A 21,323-nucleotide genomic window follows, 5' to 3' on the forward strand; every position below is an offset into this window, starting at 1 on the left:
TATTACTCAGCCATAAAAAGAAATGAAATTGAATTATTTTTAGTGAGGTGGATGGACCTAGAGTCTCATACAGAGTGAAGTAAGAAAGAGAAAAACAAATACCGTATGCTAACACATATATATATTTATATATGGAATTCAAAAAAAAAAAGAATGGTACTGATGAACCTAGTGACAGGGCAGGAATAAAGATGTAGACATAGAGAATGGACTCGAGGACACAGGGCGGAGGGGGAAGCTGGGGCGAAGTGAGATTAGCATCGACATATATACACTACTGAATGTAAAATAGTTATGGGAAGCAGCAGCATAGCACAGGGAGATCAGTTCAGTGCTTTGAGATGACCTAGAAATGTGGGATAGGGAGGATGGGAGGGAGGCTCAAGAGGGAGGGGATATGGGGATATATGTATGCATATGACTGATTCACTTTGTTGTACAACAGAAACTAACAGTATTATGAAGCAGTTATCCTCCAATAAAGGTCTATTAAAAAAACAACAACGGTTTGGCTCTTTTGGAAGCCATTCCTACCTGCATTAAAGTATTACTGAACTGTCAGGCATCCTATTTATAGTTCTGTTCCCTTTGACTTCACATTTAAGTGGAAAGAGGTGGGTGGTGAGAGGCTATTTGATGTTACTCTTCGCACCTTATAAGAAACTGAAATTTTAGGATTGAAATTGTCACAAAGGCCTCTCAAATTGTAGGGTTCTTTCTACCCTAGGAAATGTTTTTCTAGACTTGCGATCACTCAAGTCATCATCATTGAGGAAATCCAGTCATAGTCTTTCTGTGTGTTATCAAAGACCTAGTCTACTCTTCCCTGGAAAAAGACATTGGGGAATACCTAATTCACCAATGCCACTAAGCTAGCTTTACTCCCTTCCTTCCTTCCTTGTGTGAGGAACTCAGACTGATTTTTAACACCAGTAGGGTTGTAGACTTGCTTTTTAAGCAAAGGAATGATGATGTTCTTGAGAAATTTGGGAAGTTTAGTTTGAGAAGTAAGTATATAAGACCAGGTTGACTGAATAAGACTTTCTTGAGACTGCCTGCCCTTAAGAGAATGTGTGGTCTTGTCTGAGGGAAAGACTGTTTTCCTTTTAATGCTTTTGTACTTAAGAAGGAATACTTGGTAATATGTGTGATTCATTACAATCAGTTATAAATTTGAGCGATAATTATAAGAAGAAAACTCATTGATCAGGATCATACTCATCCCTGGACACTATTTGATAGTGGTTAGAGGCTTTGCTTTCAAGTAGGGGAGGGATCATAGGAGGAGAGTTGTGAGAGAGGAGTTTTTAAATTATTGTTGCATTTAATTTATACTTCCTAAATCACAGAAGCATGGAAAAGATTCTTCCTGAGATTGAAGGAAGGGCTTTGGTGTATACATTCTCAGTGACTAAGTCTTTATTGATTTATTTATTAAATTGAAGTATCGTTGATTTACCGTATTGTGCTAATTACTGCTGCACAGCAAAGTGATTCAGTTATACATAAATATACTTTTTTTGGTATTCTTTTCCATTATGGTTTATCATAGGATATTGAATATAGTTCTCTGTGCTGTACAGTAGGACCTTGTTGTTTATCCATTCTGTGTATAAAAGCTTACATCTGCTAACACCCACCTCCCACTCTATCCCTCCCGCAACCCCCTCTCCCTTGGCAACCACCAGTCTGTTCTCTATGCTCAGTGACTAAGTCTTGATTACATGAGTAGATGACCTATTTTGTGCACATTTAAATTTTTGAATGATTTTTGCTAAGCCAGTAAATGTGATTTGGGGCTAATTTTCCCATCTCTGCATAATTTGATATGTTCTGAGAATACAAAGTAACTTAGATTATTTGATGTTTTTGGATTATGCATCCCACCACTTTCCTTTATGAGGACACATATTTAAGAATTACACATACATACATTCATTTCTTCATCAAATATTTACTGAGTGCCTACTGTGTGCCAGGCCCTGTTCTAGAAGTTTGGCATGCATCTGTGAACAGTAGACAGAAATCTCTATCTATTTCTTTTTTATTTTTAAAATATTTATTTATTTATTTAGGCTGTGCTGGGTCTTAGTTGTGGCACGTGGGATCTTTGTTGTGGCATGCGGGATCTTTTAAGTTGTGGCATGCGGGATCTGTAAGTTGCGGCATGCAGGCTCATAGTTGCGGCATGTGGGCTTCTTAGTTATGGTGTGCGGACTCCTTAGTTGTGGCATGCGGACTCCTTATTTGTGGCATGTGGACTCTTAGTCATGGCATGTGAACTCTTAGTTGTGGCATGCGTGCAGGATCTAGTTCCCCGACTAGGGATTGAATCCAGGGCCCCTGCATTGGGAGCTCGGAGTCTTACCCACTGGACCACCAGGGAAGTCCCTCTACCTATTTCTTTATGAGGATTATTAACTGTTTATATGAGGAGGTCCTTAGAGTACATTTATTCTTCAACTTTTTGTTAACCCTGTTTTAATGATGGAAGGGAGAAGAACAAAACTAGGGATATCTGACTTCAGGAAAGGAGTTTTTGCAAAAATGATCTATTTGGTAACAAAAATGTCACTATTGCTTACATCAATTTTAGATCTTGTCTTTGGAAGTGTGGTTCACACACAAATATTAGTCACATTGCTTTATAATCAATTCTAATTTTTTACATCTCTCTCCAAATTTGCCTGCTTGTTCATTCACTTTACTTACCACATTGGCTTTGAATGATCTTTCACTTTCTGAAAATAAAATCTACCCTTAAAATCTGGTAATTGCCTCTGAAGATATTTAAAACAATGTGTTGGAGGTAATTGTAATATCAAAAATAAGATCATGGGCCCCCTGAAGGCAGTAGCCCTCTTTTGTACATATAATTTCAGGCATCTTTATTAAAAGTAAATCTTGTTTTACAGTGACCTTGAACATATATTCTCTGTTAAGTGTGTATCAGAATATACCTAACCGGTATCAATCTGAGCCTGACTGTAGGTGATTCTGTGATTTAATTTGCAGTAAGTAGGCTTTTTTTTGTTCTTCACCCTCACCAGGTATACAATGTTTACATGGCAGGGAGGCAGTTGTGTTCTAAGCGGTACCGGGAGTTTGCCATCCTACACCAGAACCTGAAGAGAGAGTTTGCCAACTTTACATTTCCCCGACTTCCAGGGAAGTGGCCATTCTCTTTATCAGAACAGCAATTAGATGCCCGACGTCGGGGGTTGGAAGAATATCTAGAAAAAGGTAAGCCAGGCTATTAAACTCTACTATCTTGAGTAAAAATAGGGTCTAGGTATATATTGCAGCTCCTAAACTGCATAGCTAAGTTTCCTGAAACTCAACAGTGAAAGTAAATCAGGTTTTTGACTTAGGTGTTGAATGATCTGAGCTTTGAAGCCAAGAGTAAAATGTTCAGTACAGCAATTAATAGCCTATTTTATTGACTCGCCAAACACTTAACAACAACAGAAAAATGCATAATTATTTTTTGATGCATTAAGGACCTTTATTTATTTGTAGGGTTATATTTTTGCACACAGCAAACATATACAGACTCAGCAACATGCTAAATTGATTTGGGAACTAGATGGGCAGTATTTAAGACATTTTTATGAAAGTGATTTTGGTTCACTGGCATGTCCTACTTGAAAATTCCTTATTCCTCTTACACGTGTCCATGGATAGGTTTGATGAGTTGTAGGTAAGCTAATGTTCCCTTTTTCTAAGTAGGTTATAGGTAGAAATATTAAAACTTATTTGTTATCTCAGGACCTCCAAACAATACATTAGGAGTCTTTGGATGTGGATGCTGAAACGTTTGTCTAGAAAGGCAGGGAGAAATGACACAGATCTCCTGAATAAGATGGTTCAGTTTGTGGCTCAGAGAAGAGACCTTGTTTTGCTACGTTATAGTTACATAATTTGCTAGGCATGCAATAGGCTTTTCTTTAAAATACTAATTTAACAGAATAATGGTCTTATGTGGTATTTAATAATTCTGTGTCCTTGTAGAAGAACTAATTGACCTAGTTGAATTTTTTTTAAACTTTGGTAGAGAGCTTTATCCCTGAAGAAAAACCATTTCCCCCATAGAAGGTAGTTAAACTTCATCTATTTTTAGCTTTTCTCTAACATGGAATGGCCTCCTAACACAGCCTTTGGGAAATGAGAAAGAGTACAATTTTTTTTTAATAAAATGAAGTAAAATCAGCAGTGTAATTTATTATCCTCAGGAGAATGTTAGGAAATTAACTCTCTTAGATTTAGATGATTACCTACCTACCTGCCTGTTTTCTTTTCCTTCCTTCTCCCTTTCTCTCTCTCTCTTTTTTTTAGTTGTAGTTGTTTTGAAGTTAAAGTTAGTGAGGTGAGAAGATGAGAAGATGTGCTCAGCTTAATACTTGATTACCTACCCATTTTTTTCCAAAGTGGCTTTAAATGCTTATGATTCTCTTACTGGCCTGCTCCTAGGCCAAATAGATATTTTTCTTTGTATTTTAATTTTGTGTTTATTCCTAATTGACCTTACCCTTGCTCTATTGTCTAGCTTATTAATAGTTAACACAAGACAGCAAAGTTAGATTTACTGAACTTTTATTTCTCTTTTACAGGTAACTTCCTTTGTCTATGTTTAATGTTTTTAATAAGCTACATCTTTGTACGTCTATTATTCCTCTGTTCTGGTTCATATTTATATAAATGTTTGTTGTGCCGTAAAATATCATGTGTCAGGGATGGCATACTACCTCAGCACTGCCTGCTAATGATGATTTATACTTAAACCTTGATATGTTCTTGACTTTATATTCTTGATTTTAGGGCCTCATGCCAGATTCTGTCTTTGTTTTCTATAGTGTGCTCAATACGAGTCATTGGTGAGAGTGACATCATGCAGGAATTCTTATCAGAATCAGATGAGGTAGGTGAATACCCACTATAGTGACTGTTTACCTCTTGGCTCCTTGTGGGGGAAAATAAAGATATCGATGATGGATTGAATTGCCATAAATTCTCTAAATGACTGTTTTTTCAACTTCCTTTTGTTATGTGTCCTGCTTATCCTTCAAGACCTAGTGCTAGGTCCACCTTCTCTTTGAAGCCTCCCCTGATATTCAGGGGATACACATTGATTTTTCATTCCACCAAGAACTTCCGCAGTCAGTACACATAATTATCACCTTGTTGCTATCTCAGTCTCTAATTTTTTTTTTTTTTTTTTTTTTTTTGCGATACGCGGGCCTCTCACTGTTGTGGCCTCTCCCGTTGCGGAGCACAGGCTCCGGATGTGCAGGCTCAGTGGCCGTGTCTCACAGGCCTAGCCGCTCCGCGGCATGTGGGATCTTCCCGGACCGGGGCACGAACCTGTGTCCCCTGCATCGGCAGGCGGACTCTCAACCACTGCGCCACCAGGGAAGCCCTCTAATTTTTTATACATATAGTCAGATGATCCCTTTATAATTTTACTTTACTAGATCATGAGCTACCTGTAGGTAAGAGCTAAATCTTTTTTTTTTCAGCTTTTTGAATATAATTGTCAAATATGAATTGTATATATTAAGGTGTACAACTTGATGTTTTGATATCTGTATACATTGTGAAATGATCACCATAATCAAGTTAACTAACCTATCCATCATCTCATTACCATTTCCTCCTCCCTTTTCTCTTCTTTCCTTCCTTCCTTTCTTCACTTCAGATCTACCCCCTTAGCAAATTTCAAATATAGAATATAGTATTGTTAACTATGATCACCACGCTGTACATTAGATCTTCAGAACAAGAGCTAAATCTTGAACATCTTTATATTCCCAGTGCCTTACCACAATGTCAGGCATTTTGTAGGTGCTTAATAAATATTAATTAAATAGAAGAATGACTATGTAATGCTGCTGTATTAAATAGTGTGTCATCCACTAATTATTTTATATGTATATGTTTTATTTCCCCAGGTAGATTATAAGTTTCTTGCAGACAAGGGCTTTTATAACAAAGTAATGCTTAGGATGGTTTTAGGCAATGAATAGTAGTTTTTTTAAAGTGGTAAATGAAGATGGACTTGTTTCTAAATAGTTGTTTCTCTGTAATAAAAATTACAAGATCACAAATTTGTTAGAAGAATGTGTTAATTTTCAAAAGCAGTAAGAGAGAAAGACTTCTTTCGAATTAAGGAGGAAAAGAATTGTTTACTCTTTGCTAGAAGAAAATTGGACATCAGACTAACTCAGATTCCTGAGTTTCATCAATTTTTCCTTTCAAAGGTGTCATGATTATTTCAGGGTTCAGAAAGGAACTTAGGATACCTCTTGAGCCAATCTAGCATGCCTAACCATTTAAAACCAGAGAATATTTGTTGAAACTACTGCTTTTGGTTGTTTTCTTTTCTCATTTGTGAGTTCTGAATGTTTGAAAGTAAGCCAAAAATCTTATCTGTGTTTGACCTAGACTGATTCACACAAGTTTTCTGTTTTGAGATATGAACACGTTGGGTTCAACATATTTCTTTCCTCCCTGTTCATCTTAAAGGTTAACTTCTGCTGCAGCCTAAAGTCAGCTTTATGACTTGAAATGTATTGACTTATGTCTTTTTTCCCCTTTTCATTGGAACTCACTTTCTTTCTATCACAAGTTTAGTTTGTTTAGCTAGCATGTTGCAAGGAGAATGAGGATATACTGGGTCATAAATTCTTTTTTTTTTTTTTAATTAATTCTTTTTCTGCCTTTTCCCCAGAACTACAATGGTGTGTCTGACGTAGAGCTGAGAGTAGCATTACCAGATGGAACAACAGTTACAGTCAGGGTTAAAAAGAACAGTACTACAGACCAAGTATATCAGGTAAATTAAACTTGAACAAGTAGCTTGACATTGGTTGGTTTAAAACTAAGAAAGATAGATTAAATGAGTTAATACATATAAGGAGCTTGGAGTATCTGGCATGTAATAAATTTGTTAAATGTTAGCTGCTGCTGTTGATGTTATGATTATTAACGTGGAAGTACTTTGTCCTCCTTGAAAGAAAGATACAATAAATATCCCCAGGTTGTAATGGTTGTGATTAGCACCCCCTCTTTTTAATTGTAAAAGACTTTCTAATGTATGTGAAAATAGAATAGTACAGTGAAACTCCATGTACTCATCACTCATATTTAATAATCCTCAAGATTTTGCCACATTTGTGTTATATATCCTTTTTTCCTTTTCCTTTGTTTAAATATTTTAAAGCAAATTCCATGTTTTTCGACCTGTGTATATTTCAGTATACATCTCTAAAAAATATGGATGTTCCTCTTACATAATCACAAAGCCATTATCAAACCTAAAAAATTAACTACTTCCATGGTATTAACTAATAATAAATCCATAGTCAAGTTTTCCCAATTGTCTAAAAATGATTTTTAACAGTTGATTTGTTATAATTTGTATCTAAACAAGGTCCTTATGTCCTTAAAAAACATTTGGTTTTTATGTTTGTTTTAATATAGAGCAGTCTGCCTTCCCTTCCCTTCCCCAACTTTTTTCCCTTATGTTATTGTTTTATTGCAGAAATTGGGTCTGTGTCCTGTGGAATGTCCCACATTCTGAATTTATTTGTTTGCTTCTTTTGTCTATTTGTGTCATTTAATATGTCTTTCTGTCTACTTATATTTTCTATAAATGGAATTTTTCTCTAGAGGCTTGATTAGATTCAGGTTCAGCTTTTTGATGAGAGTACTTCATAATCGGTGCTATATACTTCATATTGCTTCTCAACCGGAGGAACACAATATCTGGTTATCCACTTTTAGTGATTAATCAGTAGGTTTACATGGTAATAACCTGATGTCTCCATTGTTAAGTTCTTCACTGATCTTTTATCCAATAAGTGTATCACTGATGATTACTGTCCTAACCAGTGATTTCATTAAGGGTTGCAAAATGCTGATTTTCCAATTTTCTCATTTCTTCACATTTATTAACTAGAATTCTTCTGTAAAGAACTTCCCCTTATCAACTGAGGCTATTTAGTATCCTGAAATACAGTTTATAGGAAAAGGGGGATAAATATTTAATTCTTCCCTTTTATTGCCAGTTTTTGGCATAAAGGATCAACGCCCTAGCTGATTCCAGTGATGTCCAATGAGATAATTATTATTTTAGTGTCATGTGGCTTTTTAGATACTCAGTATGATTTAATCAAGAACATATATTCTTTTTGGTGCTCACATTGTTCTGTCTTTGGTCAGTGGAATCTCCTTCACGTCTGCTCCTGTATTTTTGTGGTGCAACCCATTTGTTTATGATAGCATCCTTGCTTTTTGGTAGAACAAGATGCTCTGGGCTCATCTTTGTATATTTCCTATACTAGATTGAATCAGTCATTTCCCCAAGGAGTCTTTCCTTTCAGTGAGGAAAGATCATGATCCGGGTGCTGGGTATAATTGTTTCTTTTAGGCCTTTTCATTGGTCTTTAATCCTGATTTGATCAAGATTTTCAGGGAGACTAGTGGGTTTCTGGATATTAGTACTTATTTCTCCTTTGTGGCAAACAAAAACTTTACCCCCCAAATATTTACTGTATACCATGGCAAAGGATATGTACAGGATCTGAGGTATTTCAGAAATTATAAAATGGTGGATTGATTGCAAGGAAAACATTAATTTTATGTAGCTTATTGATGTTTTATTTTATTTTCAATACTTCTCTAGCAAGGCCTAACTTTTTCTTTCACTTCTCTCCTCACCCTGTTACTGAGACTTCTAGCTATAAGCCATTTTCCAAACCTTGAGAAGATTTCAGTTTCTATCTAGTGCAGTATAGAATGGTAACTTAGAACACTTACAGTCTCCAGTTTCTGCCTCACATCAGGGATGAACCTAGGTCTGATACGTGAGTAGATACAGGAAGAAGGATATCATATTTGGTTTACTGAGACACAAATACTCAATAATTTTCTCTTGTTTAATTAACACTTTATACATTTTGGGATTGATCTTGAAAAGGAATTTTGGTACTACTAGTTTGTGTTTTTTGCTTTGTGTTTTCTTGTTATTTGTATGTAATTTCAATTTTCCTTTATTTGCATATGGAGTCTTTCAATTTCTTTTTATTTATCATGTTGGGACCTTAGTTCCTAGAGAGAAGGACTGATACTTGTTTAAAATGTCTCTGTTGTCCCAACATTTTGCTATTTTCACATGGATAAGGATGATGATAATTCTTAGGATATAGAGGTCCCCAGCATGAGACGTGGATCATCTGAAAAGTAAACAAGAATAATTTGTGAAGTATGAGCAAAATTGATAAACAATGTTTTAAGCTCAAGAACCAAAGATATAGATCTTGTATGTTAACAGCCTGTATATTAAATGTAGGCTGAATGTGTGAGACTAGATATTTAAGAATTTATTTTCTTTTTAAAATCTGTCCTTATGTAGCACATTTTTTGTAAGTGCTATTCTAAAAGATCCTCATGATATGAAGTCCTATTTCAGAGAGCAAAGCTGATATTTAAGGAGAGACTGTTATTAGCTTTAATTGGAGGGGAGAAACTCATATTTAGAGATCATAGCTGTTTGGATCAAATAAAGGTATTTTTCTCTTTTATTTCATGCATATGTATTCATACATACAAAAAAGAGTAGCTGCGGACCATGAATTTAGTTTCTATGAAACCAAGATGGCAAAACCCTTCTCTTCTCCCCACTCCTCATGCATATACCTGTCTTTTCCCACAGCACTGTCTGATTTTGTTTTCCTGAAACTAATCTATCCTGTTTACACTTTAGGCTATTGCAGCAAAGGTTGGCATGGATAGTACGACAGTGAATTACTTTGCCTTATTTGAAGTGATCAATCATTCCTTTGGTAAGTGCCAGTAACTAATATTACGTTTTGTTTGAGGATATTTTATCCTAATACTAAGAAACTGAAGCTCCCAAAAGCTGTCAAATTGAAACTGTTTGCCTAGAGAAGAAGATCTTGAAGACAAGGGGCAATCCCACTAATTGGGACTGTTTCTAGCAAGCAGACAGGACAAATCCCATTAAGCATAATCCCACTAAGGCTAGATACCTGATCACCCCTTTTTCCTCTGTTGGCAGTATCAGTTACTTACACCCAGCACTGAATCAGATACTTTCATGAGATTTTTAAAAATCAGAGTTCAAAATTAATATATTCCAATGAAACAGCCTTAAAAAGAGGGGATTTTCTACTTAGCCACAGTTTGTTTTAGCGTACTTTATGGTTTTTGTAGATTTTTAAGAATAGCTTTTTGTTTTCAGGAGTTAGAAAGAAATATGTTGATTAAAAGCCTTTGCTTTTTAAAAAAATTAATTAGTTTATTTATTTTTGGCTGTGTTGGGTCTTCGTTGCTGCGTGCGGGCTTTCTCTAGTTGCGGCGAGTGGGGACTACTCTTCGTTGCAGTGCGTGGGCTTCTCATTGTGGTGGCTTCTCGTTGTGGAGCACGAGCTCTAGGTGGGCGGGCTTCAGTAGTTGTGGCACGCGGGCTCAGTACTTGTGGCTCTTGGGCTCTAGAGTGCACGCTCAGTAGTTGTGGTGCGCGGGCTCAGTTACTCCGTGGCATGTGGGATCTTCCTGGACCAGGGCTCGAACCCATGTCCCCTGCATTGGCAGGTGGATTCTTAACCACCGCTCCACCAGAGAAGTCCTGCAAACCACTTTTGACACGTTTGATCAGTCACAGCACCTTCTCCATACGTTGCACAAATCTTTTTTTGCGTTTCAGTTGCACTTTTACCTTTCTTGAAATAATAAAGCATGATATGCCGAAAATGTTGCTTTTTTTCTTCCATCTTCAATATTAAAATGGCTACACAAAAATTCACCAATTTTGATAAGTTTTTTTAAACGCATGCTGATATGATAGCTGTCACAATACAATCCGTTTCGAATGAAGTTAAAGACAACTAAGCGCTACTGGAGCCATTTTATGGAAAAGACCGAACGAACTTTTTGGCCAACCCGGTGTTTAAGTTTGTGTAAACAGATATCCTCTTCCTAGGAAGTTTTATTGCACTGTGACAGAGATTTTCTCTTATATATTCTTTTATAAAAGCTAGGGATAGTTGCACTGAGACCACAAAGGGGAGGAAGTTGGAAGGCTTGCTTTAAATGACAGATTTCCTACGGTTTATGGGTCTTTTCCACATCATATATGTACAGGGCTGAGGCCAGAAACAACAGATAATATTGACTGATCAGAACTTCCTCATCCCGGAAAGGGAGAGAGTTTGGTAGATTTGAGTCGCCTTGCCATCCCAGGTCAAGGTAGAACAACTTTGATTCCCCCTAAAGCAGCTATCTCCCGATTGTTTATTGTCTTCCCAAATCTCTACAGTCTAACTAGGCAGATATAAATATTACAAAGGATTGCTAAGGATCCAGGACACTTGGATTCTAATCTTACCTTCTTCTCTAAGCTTTAGTTAACAAATAAAATGGGAAATATTAAATCTGTCTTTTGCTCTGTTATAAAGCCAAGTAAACATCAAGAGAAGAAAACTCCGCCTTTTTAAAGAAAAACAATATAGAAATTAAAAGTGGTAGTGTTTTATACTGCTTGAGCATTGTTAGGAAGAGGAAGTAAGGCTACCCAGAAGTCACTTTTCTTTGGTAAATGTCTTAGACTTGTGGGGGGATGTGGAGAGCCTTTCAGCTCTTAACAATAAAAGCTGTTCATTGAGAACTGCCACATGAGAGACTCTGAATGCACCATAACTGGGTAAGAGGGGGAGGCTTGCTGTAAAGATGTTCAGTGGACATTGCTGTAACTTAACTCAATTATGGATCAGATTTTTTTAACTGACTTTGGAGTAGGTGATGTCTGCAAAGTCAGCATGTTAACTGAAAGGCATGTCATTCAGGTGAAAGATTTCAGTTAGCTTGAGGCTCAGTTGGCCAGTCATATTAGAAGGCGTAGATTTGGCTAGGCAAATTGATATTTTGTGGTCCCAAGGCAGAGCTCCTGGATGGAACTAAGCTGATGTGCTGGTTAATGATAACCTCCATTCTTGTCTGCTTTACACAGTTCATACTAGGGAGATGCCTTGTATATCTTCTCACTCTAGCTTTCTTTGCTTTGTCTTCTCTTTAGTACGTAAGCTGGCACCTAATGAATTTCCTCATAAACTCTACGTCCAGAATTACACATCAGCTGTGCCAGGCACCTGCCTAACCATTCGAAAGTGGCTTTTTACGACAGAAGAAGAAATCCTCTTAAATGACAATGACCTTGCTGTTACCTACTTCTTTCATCAGGTGGGTGAACTGATCTCCCTGGAAAGGCCTGATTTCTTTTTCTGTTTGTATGTAGTGGTCATTTGCCAATACAGTGTGAATCCTTGAGTAAGCTGTTTTGTCTCCTGGATCTTAGTTAAATTTGTAAAATGTTCTGTCCCATTTTGACAAAAGATAAGTTTAAGAAGGTGGGGGGACTTCCCTGGTGGTGCACTGGTTAAGAATCCGCCTGCCAGTGCAGGGGACACGGGTCCGAGCCCTGGTCCAAGAAGATCCCACGTGCTGCAGAGCAGCTAAGCCAGTGCACCACAACTACTGAGCCTGTGCTCTAGCGCCCACAAGCCACAACTACTGAGCCTGTGTGCCACAACTACTGAAGCCCACACGCCTAGAGCCTGTGCTCTGCAACAAGAGAGGCCATCGTGATGAGAAGCCCTCACACTGTATTGAAGAGTAGCGCCCACTCACTGCAACTAAAGAAAGCCCGTGCACAACAATGAAGAACCAACGCAGCCAAAAATAAATAAATAAAGCCATTAAAAAAAAAAAAGTTTAATAAGGGGATATCCTGGAGTTCAAAATGTATTTCTTATTATTTTTTAAAACAATAACAAATGAACATTATGGGGCTATGTTCTTTTTCAAAAAATTTTTCATCACAATTATACATACATAGAGCTTAAAGTATCAAATAGTTCTACACAGGTTATTATGAAAAATATTAGTTATTCCCACTTCTTTTCCTCTCATAGGTAACCATTTCATCTCTTTTAGCTTGTTTTTTGTTTTATTTCATCTTTTTAAAAAATTTTATTGAAGTATAGTTTATTCATAATGTTGTGTTAATTTCTGGTGTACAGCAGAGTGATTCAGTTATACATATATATTCTTTTTCATAGTCTTTTCCATTACGGTTTATTACAAGATACTGAATATAGTTCCCTGTGCTATATAGTAGGTCCTTGTTGGTTATCTATTTTATATATAGTAGTGTGTACCTGCTAATCCTAAACTCTTAGTTTATCCCTCCCCCAGCCTGTTTCCCCTTTGGTAACCATGAAGTTTGGTTTTTATGTCTGTGAGTCTGTTTCTGTTTTGTAAAGAAGTTCATTTGTGTCATATTTTAGATCCCACATATAAATGATATCATATGATATTTGTCTTTCTCTGTCTGACTTCACTCAGTATGATAATCTCTAGCTCCATCCATGTTGCTGCAAGTGGCATTGTTTCATTCTTTTTTATGGTTGAGTAATATTCCATTGTGTGTGTGTGTGTGTGTGTGTGAGTGTGTGTGTGTGTGTGTGAGTGTGTGCATACACACACACATACCACATCTTCTTTATCCATTCATCTGTCCACGGACATTTAGGTTGCTTCCATGACTTGGCTATTGTAAATAGTGCTGCTATGATCATTGGGGCACATGTATCTTTTCAAATTAGAGTTTTCTTCAGATGTATGCCCGAGAGTGGGATTGCTGGGTATTATGGTAATTCTATTTTTAGTTTTCTGAGGAACTGCCATACTGTTTTCCATAGTGGCTACCCCAACTTACATTCCCACAAACAGGTATAGGAGGGTTCCCTTTTCTCCACATCCTCTCCAGCATTTGTTATTTGTAGATTTTTTTAACGATGGCCATTCTGATTGGTGTTAAGTGGTATCTTATTGTAGTTTTGATTTGTATTTCTCTAATAATTAGCGATGTTGAGCATCTTTCCATGTGCCTATTGGCCATCTGTATGTCTTCTTGGGAGAAATGGCTGTTTAGATCTTCTGCCCATTTTTTGATTGGGTTGTTTATTTTTTTGTTATTGAGTTGTATGAGCTGCTTGTATATTTTGGAAATTAAGCCCTTGTCAGTAGCATGGTTTGCAGATATTTTCTCCCAGTATGTAGGTTGTCTTTTTGTTTTGTTTATGGCTTCCTTTGCTGTGCAAAAGCTTAAAAGTTTGATAAGCTCCCATTTGTTTATTTTTGCTTTTATTTCTATTGCGTTGGGGAGACTGACCTAAGAACACATTGCTACAATTTATGTCTGAGAATGTTTTGACTATGTTCTCTTCTAGGAGTTTTATTGTGTCATGTCTTATATTTAAGTCTTTAAGCCATTTTGAGTTTATTTTTGTGCATGGCGTAAGGGAGTGTTCTAGCTTCATTGATTTGCACACAGCTGTCCAGCTATCCCAACACCACTTGCTAAAGAGACTATCTTTTCTCCACTGTATATTCTTGCCTCCTTTTCAAAGATTAAGTGACCATAGGTGTGTGGGTTTATTTCTGGACTCTCTATTCTGTTCCATTGATCCATATATCTGTTTTTGTGCCAGTACCACACTGTTTTGATTACTGTAGCTTTGTAGTATTGTCCAAAGTCTAGGAAGATTATGCCTCCAGCTTTGTCATTTTTCCTTTTGGGTTTCTTTGGCAATTCTGGGTCTTTTATGGTTCCATATAAATTTTAGGATTATTTATTCTAGTTCTGTGAAAAATGTCATGGGTAATTTGATAAGGATCACATTAAATCTGTGGATAGCTTTGGGTAGTATGGCCTTTTTAACAATATTAATTCTTCCAATCCAAGAATATGGGATATCTATTTCATTTTATATTTACTTCCATACCTCTATTATAATTTGATTATATTACTCCTACTTGATGTTTCCTATTCAAGCAATATTGCTTAATTACCTGCTATTGAAGATGGGACTTTAGCTCCATTTCCTCCCCCACTCCACTACATATTTGTACCTTTTCATCTGTCCTATTTTCTTACTATAGTCAAATTACAATATTTGTTAGATTAATATTCAGTGTTTATACTGCTGTGACTGTAAATAATGAATGTAGCAGAGCCATATAGAGAATACTATCCTTACTTTTTACTTTCTTTTAAACATTTTAAAATTATTTTGAAAATAATTAACCCATTTCATAACACTTCATAAAGTATCCCATTACAATTCTAATTGGGTTTTTGTTAAATTTATAGTTTAACTGAAGAAGAGTCACTATTTTTATTAAATGTGGTATTCCCAACTAAATGTGTGATGTTTCTGTTTTATTCATCTCATCTTTTGTTTCCCCAAATAAAGTTTCTGTTTTATTCATCTCATCTTGTTTCCCCAAATAAAGTTCTGTCTTTTTATGTTTCACATATGCCCCTTTAAATTATTCCCAAGTATTTTATATTTTTATTACAATTATGAATGGGATATTTTTTCTTTGTATTGTTGGAACGGAGTAATTATTTACCAGGAGTCAGAATATCTGGTTCAAGTACAAGCTCTCCATTGGGTAAATCCTTAACATAGCTTTGCTGAGATCTGTTTTATGATCTATTAAAGGGTAATAGTAGTACCTCACAATTTTTTAATCAGCATCAAAATTTAAACAAAGCAGAGCTTGTGAAATTACTTTTTGAATTATAAAACTGTAAAGCAAAAATAAAATATTTAGGTATATAGAAAGAAAAGCTGTTATTTTTGTAGCAGTATCTCATATGCAACAACTTTTCTGAACTCTTCTGTTTCTTCAAACAATTTTTTAAACAACTTTATTGAGGTATAATTGACATACAATAAACTGAACATATTTAAAATTTATAATTTAATACTTTTTTTTTACCCCCTTAACCATTTTAAAATGTACAGTTCAGTAGTGTTAAATATATTCACATTATTGTCAGTTGAATCTCAGAAATTTTTCATCTTGCAAAACTAAAACTCTACCCATTAAACAACTCATTTCCCCCTCCCCTACCTCTGGCAACTACCATTCTACACTCTGTGAATTTGACTACTTTAGGTATCTCATGTAAGTAGAATCATACGTTATTTTTCTTTTTGTGACTTGCTTATTTCATTTAGCATAATGTCCTTAAGGCTTTTTCATGTTGTAGCATATGACAGGATTTCCTTCCTTATTAAGGCTGAATAATTATATTTCATTGTACATGTATATCACATTTTGTTTATTCATCTGTGGATGGACATTTAGGTTGCTTCCACCTCTTGGCTGTTATGAATAATGCTGTCATGAACATGGTTATGTAAATATCTCTTCAAACTTCAATATACCCAGAATTGGGATTGCTGGATCATATGGTAATTCTATTTTTAAATTTTTGAGGAAATCGCCACACTGTTTTCCATAGCAGCTGTACCATTTTACATTCCCAGCAGTGCACAACAGCTCAAATGATTTTTTTGATTGACTAGGTAAACAGTTGTGCCTTTTGGAAAATAATACTAAATTTTTTCCCTCACTTAATTTTAGTTATTTTTTTGTATCATATGTTGATGTTGGGAATATCTCATGCATCTCGTCAATTCTAAGACGCCATCAGTTGTAAGATGCACTAGTATTTTATGTACTGCCAAGAGAAAAAAGCTACCAATTAAACAACACACGTTGATTATAAGATGCATCCCAATTTTAGGAACAATAAAATGTGAAAAAATGTGCACCTTAGAATTGATGAAATACTGGATAATAATGATAGTAATGTGCCTTTTCCTTAAAAAATTGATAAGGTCAAAATCCATAGTAGGATATATTTAATTTCTGGCTAAGCCTGACAGACTCAACATACTTTTAAACTACTTCTTCCTGAAAGCTCACTAAAGTAACATTAATGGATTTTAAGAGGCATAAACCTGCAAAGAGAAGAGGATGAGACACAGCAGATGAGAACAGTCAACAGTTTTTAGAAAATGAATGTTTGAATGAATCAACATGACTTTGGTTATCATGGAAGAATTGGTGAGAGGCATGTGGAAGGTTACAAACAAACAGGCAGTTAACCTAAGAGGAAAAAAAAAATGTACAAGAGAGGAAGCCCTGGTACAGTACATGATTTAGTTGTGAACAATGTTTACATGCTTACAATAATCAATACTCATTATTGATTTAATTAATTAATTAATTTTTTTTTTTGGCGGTACGTGGGCCTCTCACTGTTGTGACCTCTCCCATTGCGGAGCACAGGCTCCGGACGTGCAGGCTTAGCGGCCATGGCTCACGGGCCCAGCCGCTCCACGGCATGTGGGATCTTCCCAGACCGGGGCATGAACCCGTGTCCCCTGCATCGGCAGGTGGACTCTCAACCACTGCGCCACCAGGGAAGCCCTTGATTTAATTTTTATTGAGGTGTTGAAGGAAGAAGAAGTGAGAGTGTAGGAGTGGTATAAGAAAGCTAAAATTTATTTATTTTATTATTATTATTATTTTTGGCCGCACTGTGTGACCTGTGGGATCCTAGTTCCCTGACTAGGGATCGAACCCATGCCCTCTGCAGTGGAAGCATGGATTCTCAACCACTGGACCTCCAGGGAAGTCCCTAAAACTTATTATTTTTAACAGCAAGTCAACATTGTCTAAAATTGATAAGTTAAAAAAAAATTGATAAGTTAGGAATTAGCAGCATAGGCATGACATTTAGAATTATGAAAGGAATATCACAAAAAACTGTTTACAGTGCTTTAAAGTATCTGTGTAATGAGGCTGTTGAATCAGGAGACTTATTTTTTTTTTTTTTGGAGACTTATTTTTATTAGGCACCTCTTAGTAATACACATTTAAAAAAATTATGTATGTCTTTTACCTTAATAAAAAATTTTTAATTAAGGGAAAAAGGAATCTAGTGTGGTAATATTTATGTTTTTCACTCAAGGCTAGTCAAGCAGTATAATCCTGATTAGAAATGAGTGAGGAGAGAACATTTTTACTGCCCCATGTGAAAATAGGTCACTTAGAGCTGCTGGAGTAGATGTTCACTCTGGGTAGATGACCCACCTCTGCCCTGGGGAAACATTCATCAATATTTAAGTGCTATTACTAGTCAGACACAGTTCTAGGTATTGGGGAAACTGAATAGATAAACCAGTATTCATTTGTTTGTTTTCCCTCTTTACTTCTCTCCCAGCTTTTCAGTAACTGATTTAAATTTGACCTGGAGCAGCTGAGTCTTTTGGCGATAAACAACAGAATGTTCAGGTTCTTCAGGACATTGGTGGCAGTTCTTGTTGAGCATCGCCTCTGTGAATATGATCCTCTCTAAGTGAATCCTTGCTTATACGGCTAGGGCTGGGGAGACACTGGCATAATCTTTCCATTAGGCAGTCCCAGGCAGGATATTAATTAAGAAGGATATTAAATTCCTTCTTAGAGGAATTTAACAGCTAAATGATGCTAATATAAATGATAGTAATAGTAACTATTTATATATATTTATATATACTTTACAAAACTATTAACATCTTTTATCTCATTTTGTTGTCCACCTACAAGATGAATGTTATTCTTGTTTTACAGACTGAGAGGGTTTAAGTGACTTACTCAAGTGCATATTGGTAGGTGACAGCTAGAATTTGAACTAGTCTCTTAACTTCAGTCCTGAATTCATTCTGTTATGCAAATATTTTCCCTTAAAAGACTATGGGGAATGATTTCTGCCTTAAGGAAATCAGCAGTTTTCTGATAAAGATTCAAGTGGGCCCCTGCCTGGTGTCTGTGTAGAGTTGTCCTTTCAGTAACTCACTGAGGTTAGATCCTGAATGCCCTAGACAAATGGTTCTATTTGTTCTTTTTCTTTTTTTTCCTCCCAAAGATCAGTTTTCCCTTCCATTAGATTTTTTACGTTTTTCTTGGAGTGGAGGAGGAGTAGGGTAAGGTTGGAAAGGGGGTGTATGTTTCATATGGCTGAACCAGGAATAGTTTAGAATTAGCATATTAGAATATTATATCTGGGTACCTTCATGCCTGTATCAAGTCCTCTCTGAAAGTTTTTCGGTTCATGGTCTCAGATTTATCACTTCCTCTCTTCCAGTTGTTACCACCCTAGATTAAGGTCTTGTTTCATTTCATGCTTAAAGTACCACAACATCGTTGATCTCCCTTGTTTCATTCTCTCCTTGGCTTAAATCATTTGGGCAGTCATATACAGATCAATCTTTCTTAAAAAACAACAGTAACAACAGTTTTTTTATTATTTATTTTAGCTCTCTACTCTCCTTAAGTCTAAATTCCTGTGCCTGCTCTTTAGGATCCTTCATACCCTATTAACCTACCCATTCAGAATTATTTTTCATTGTCCCCTAACATGTACCCTTTATTCAAATCAGGCAAGTCTGTCTCCTGAATGTATTTAAGGTCAAACCCATTCCTGTTTCCTGACTTTAGCTTGTAGTTTCTTCTATTCAACCTCTCCTTTGAGGTCCAACTGAGACTTCCTTGATAACTATGGTTAGCAATAAGCTCTCCTGTTCTGGCTGCATGTATCACTTACTATTTATGTCACACATTTTTTGCTACTTCACTATTATCTTTAATACAGTATTGTATACTATCTTGCAGTGTTCTGTAATTCTTTCTCATGTATAAATTAACCAGAATTTAAATCTCTTAACAGGAGAAACCAGATCCCTCACGTGCCTAGAACAATCCTTGAGCACATACCAGACACTCATTAAATACTACTTATTCCAGTAAATATACCCATGTGGCAGAGTTTACTGGTGATAACAGATGGATAAGAGTTATTGTGAAAATGAATCTATGTCTCTTTATTTTTATCAAGAATGTACTTGATACTAATTTTTACATTTCTTTCTTCCCTGCCTTGTTTTGGTGACAGGCTGTTGATGATGTGAAAAAAGGTTACATCAAAGCAGAGGAAAAATCCTACCAATTACAGAAGCTGTATGAACAAAGGAAAATGGTCATGGTAGGTTTATGTCTCCATAATCTCTTTATAAAATGCCCCTTTTTATCTCTTTTTTTAATGTAATTTAATTTTATATTGGAGTATAGTTGATTTACAAAGTTGTGTTAGTTTCAGATATACAACAAAGTGACTCAGTTATACATATATCCATTCTTTTTCAGATTCTTTTCCCATATAGGTTATTACAGAATATTGAGTAGAGTTCCCTGTGCTATACAGTACGTCCTTGTTGATTATCTATTTATCCCTATTTTACATATAGTAAAATATAAAGTGTATATGTTAATGTGTATGTGTTAATCCCAAACCTCCTACTTTAATACATATAGTGTGTATATGTTAATCCCAACCTCCTAATTTATCCCTCCCCCGCACCATTCCCCTTTGGTAACCATGCGTTTGTTTTCGAAGTCTGTGAGTCAGTTTCTGTTTTGTATATACATTCATTTGTATTATTTTTTAGATTTCACATATGAGTGATATCATATGGTATTTGTCTTTCGCCTCCTGACTTCCTTCATTTAGTATGATAATCTCTAGGTCCATCCATGTTGCTGCAAATGGCATTATTTCATTCTTTTTTATGGCTGAGTAATATTCCATTGTATATATGTACCACATCTTCTTTATCCATTCCTCTGTTGATGGACATTTAGTTGTTTCCATGTCTTGGCTATTGTGAATAGTGCTGCAGTAAACATTGGGGTGCATGTATCTTTCCGAATTTTGGGTTTCTCCAGATACATGCCCAGGAGTGGGATTGCTGTATCATATGGTAGTTCTATTTTTAGTTTTCTTTGGTTTTTTGTTTTTTTTACTTTTTTATTGACAGAATTTATAGCAGTTTCATATTACAGAAAAAACTAAGGAGATAGTACAGAGTTCCTATCTTAATATGGTACACTTGTTATATATTAACTAAAGTCCAACAATTATTAATTTCCTTAGGTTTTTTTTTTTACATCTTTATTGGAATATAATTGCTTTACAATGTTGTGTTAGTTTCTGCTGTACAACGAAGTGAATCAGCTATGTGTATACATATATACATATATCCCCATATCCCCTCCTTGTTGAGCCTCCCTCCTACCCTCCCTATCCCACCCCTCTAGGTTGTCACAAAGCATTGAGCTGATCTCCTGTGCTCTGCAGCAGCTTCCCACTAGCCATCCTTTTTACATTTAGTAGTGTATATATGTCAATGCTACTCTCTTACTTCGTCCCAGCTTCCTCTTCCCTCCTCAAGTCCGTTCTTTATGTTTGCGTCTTTATTCCTGCCTTGCCACTAGGTTCATCAGTACCGTTTTTTTAGATTCCATATATGTGCGTTGGCATACAGTATTTGTTTTTCTTTTTC

General features: G+C 36.0%; 1 protein-coding gene across 1 annotated transcript in view; it reads left to right on the plus strand.

Moving 5' to 3' along the window:
• SNX27 (sorting nexin 27) overlaps nt 1–21,323 on the plus strand; it is a gene marked incomplete at its 5' end in the record, with an annotated part of 83,444 nt that overhangs the window by 49,425 nt on the left and 12,696 nt on the right. Inside the window, 6 exons of the mRNA XM_079932800.1 lie at nt 3,051–3,243; nt 4,854–4,918; nt 6,728–6,832; nt 9,764–9,842; nt 12,095–12,258; nt 19,877–19,966. Coding sequence (XP_079788926.1) covers nt 3,051–3,243; nt 4,854–4,918; nt 6,728–6,832; nt 9,764–9,842; nt 12,095–12,258; nt 19,877–19,966 — 696 coding nt within the window. The remainder of the gene's footprint in view (nt 1–3,050; nt 3,244–4,853; nt 4,919–6,727; nt 6,833–9,763; nt 9,843–12,094; nt 12,259–19,876; nt 19,967–21,323) is intronic.

This window comes from Stenella coeruleoalba, assembly GCF_951394435.1.
Source record: "Stenella coeruleoalba genome assembly, chromosome: 1".
NCBI lineage: Eukaryota > Metazoa > Chordata > Mammalia > Artiodactyla > Delphinidae > Stenella > Stenella coeruleoalba.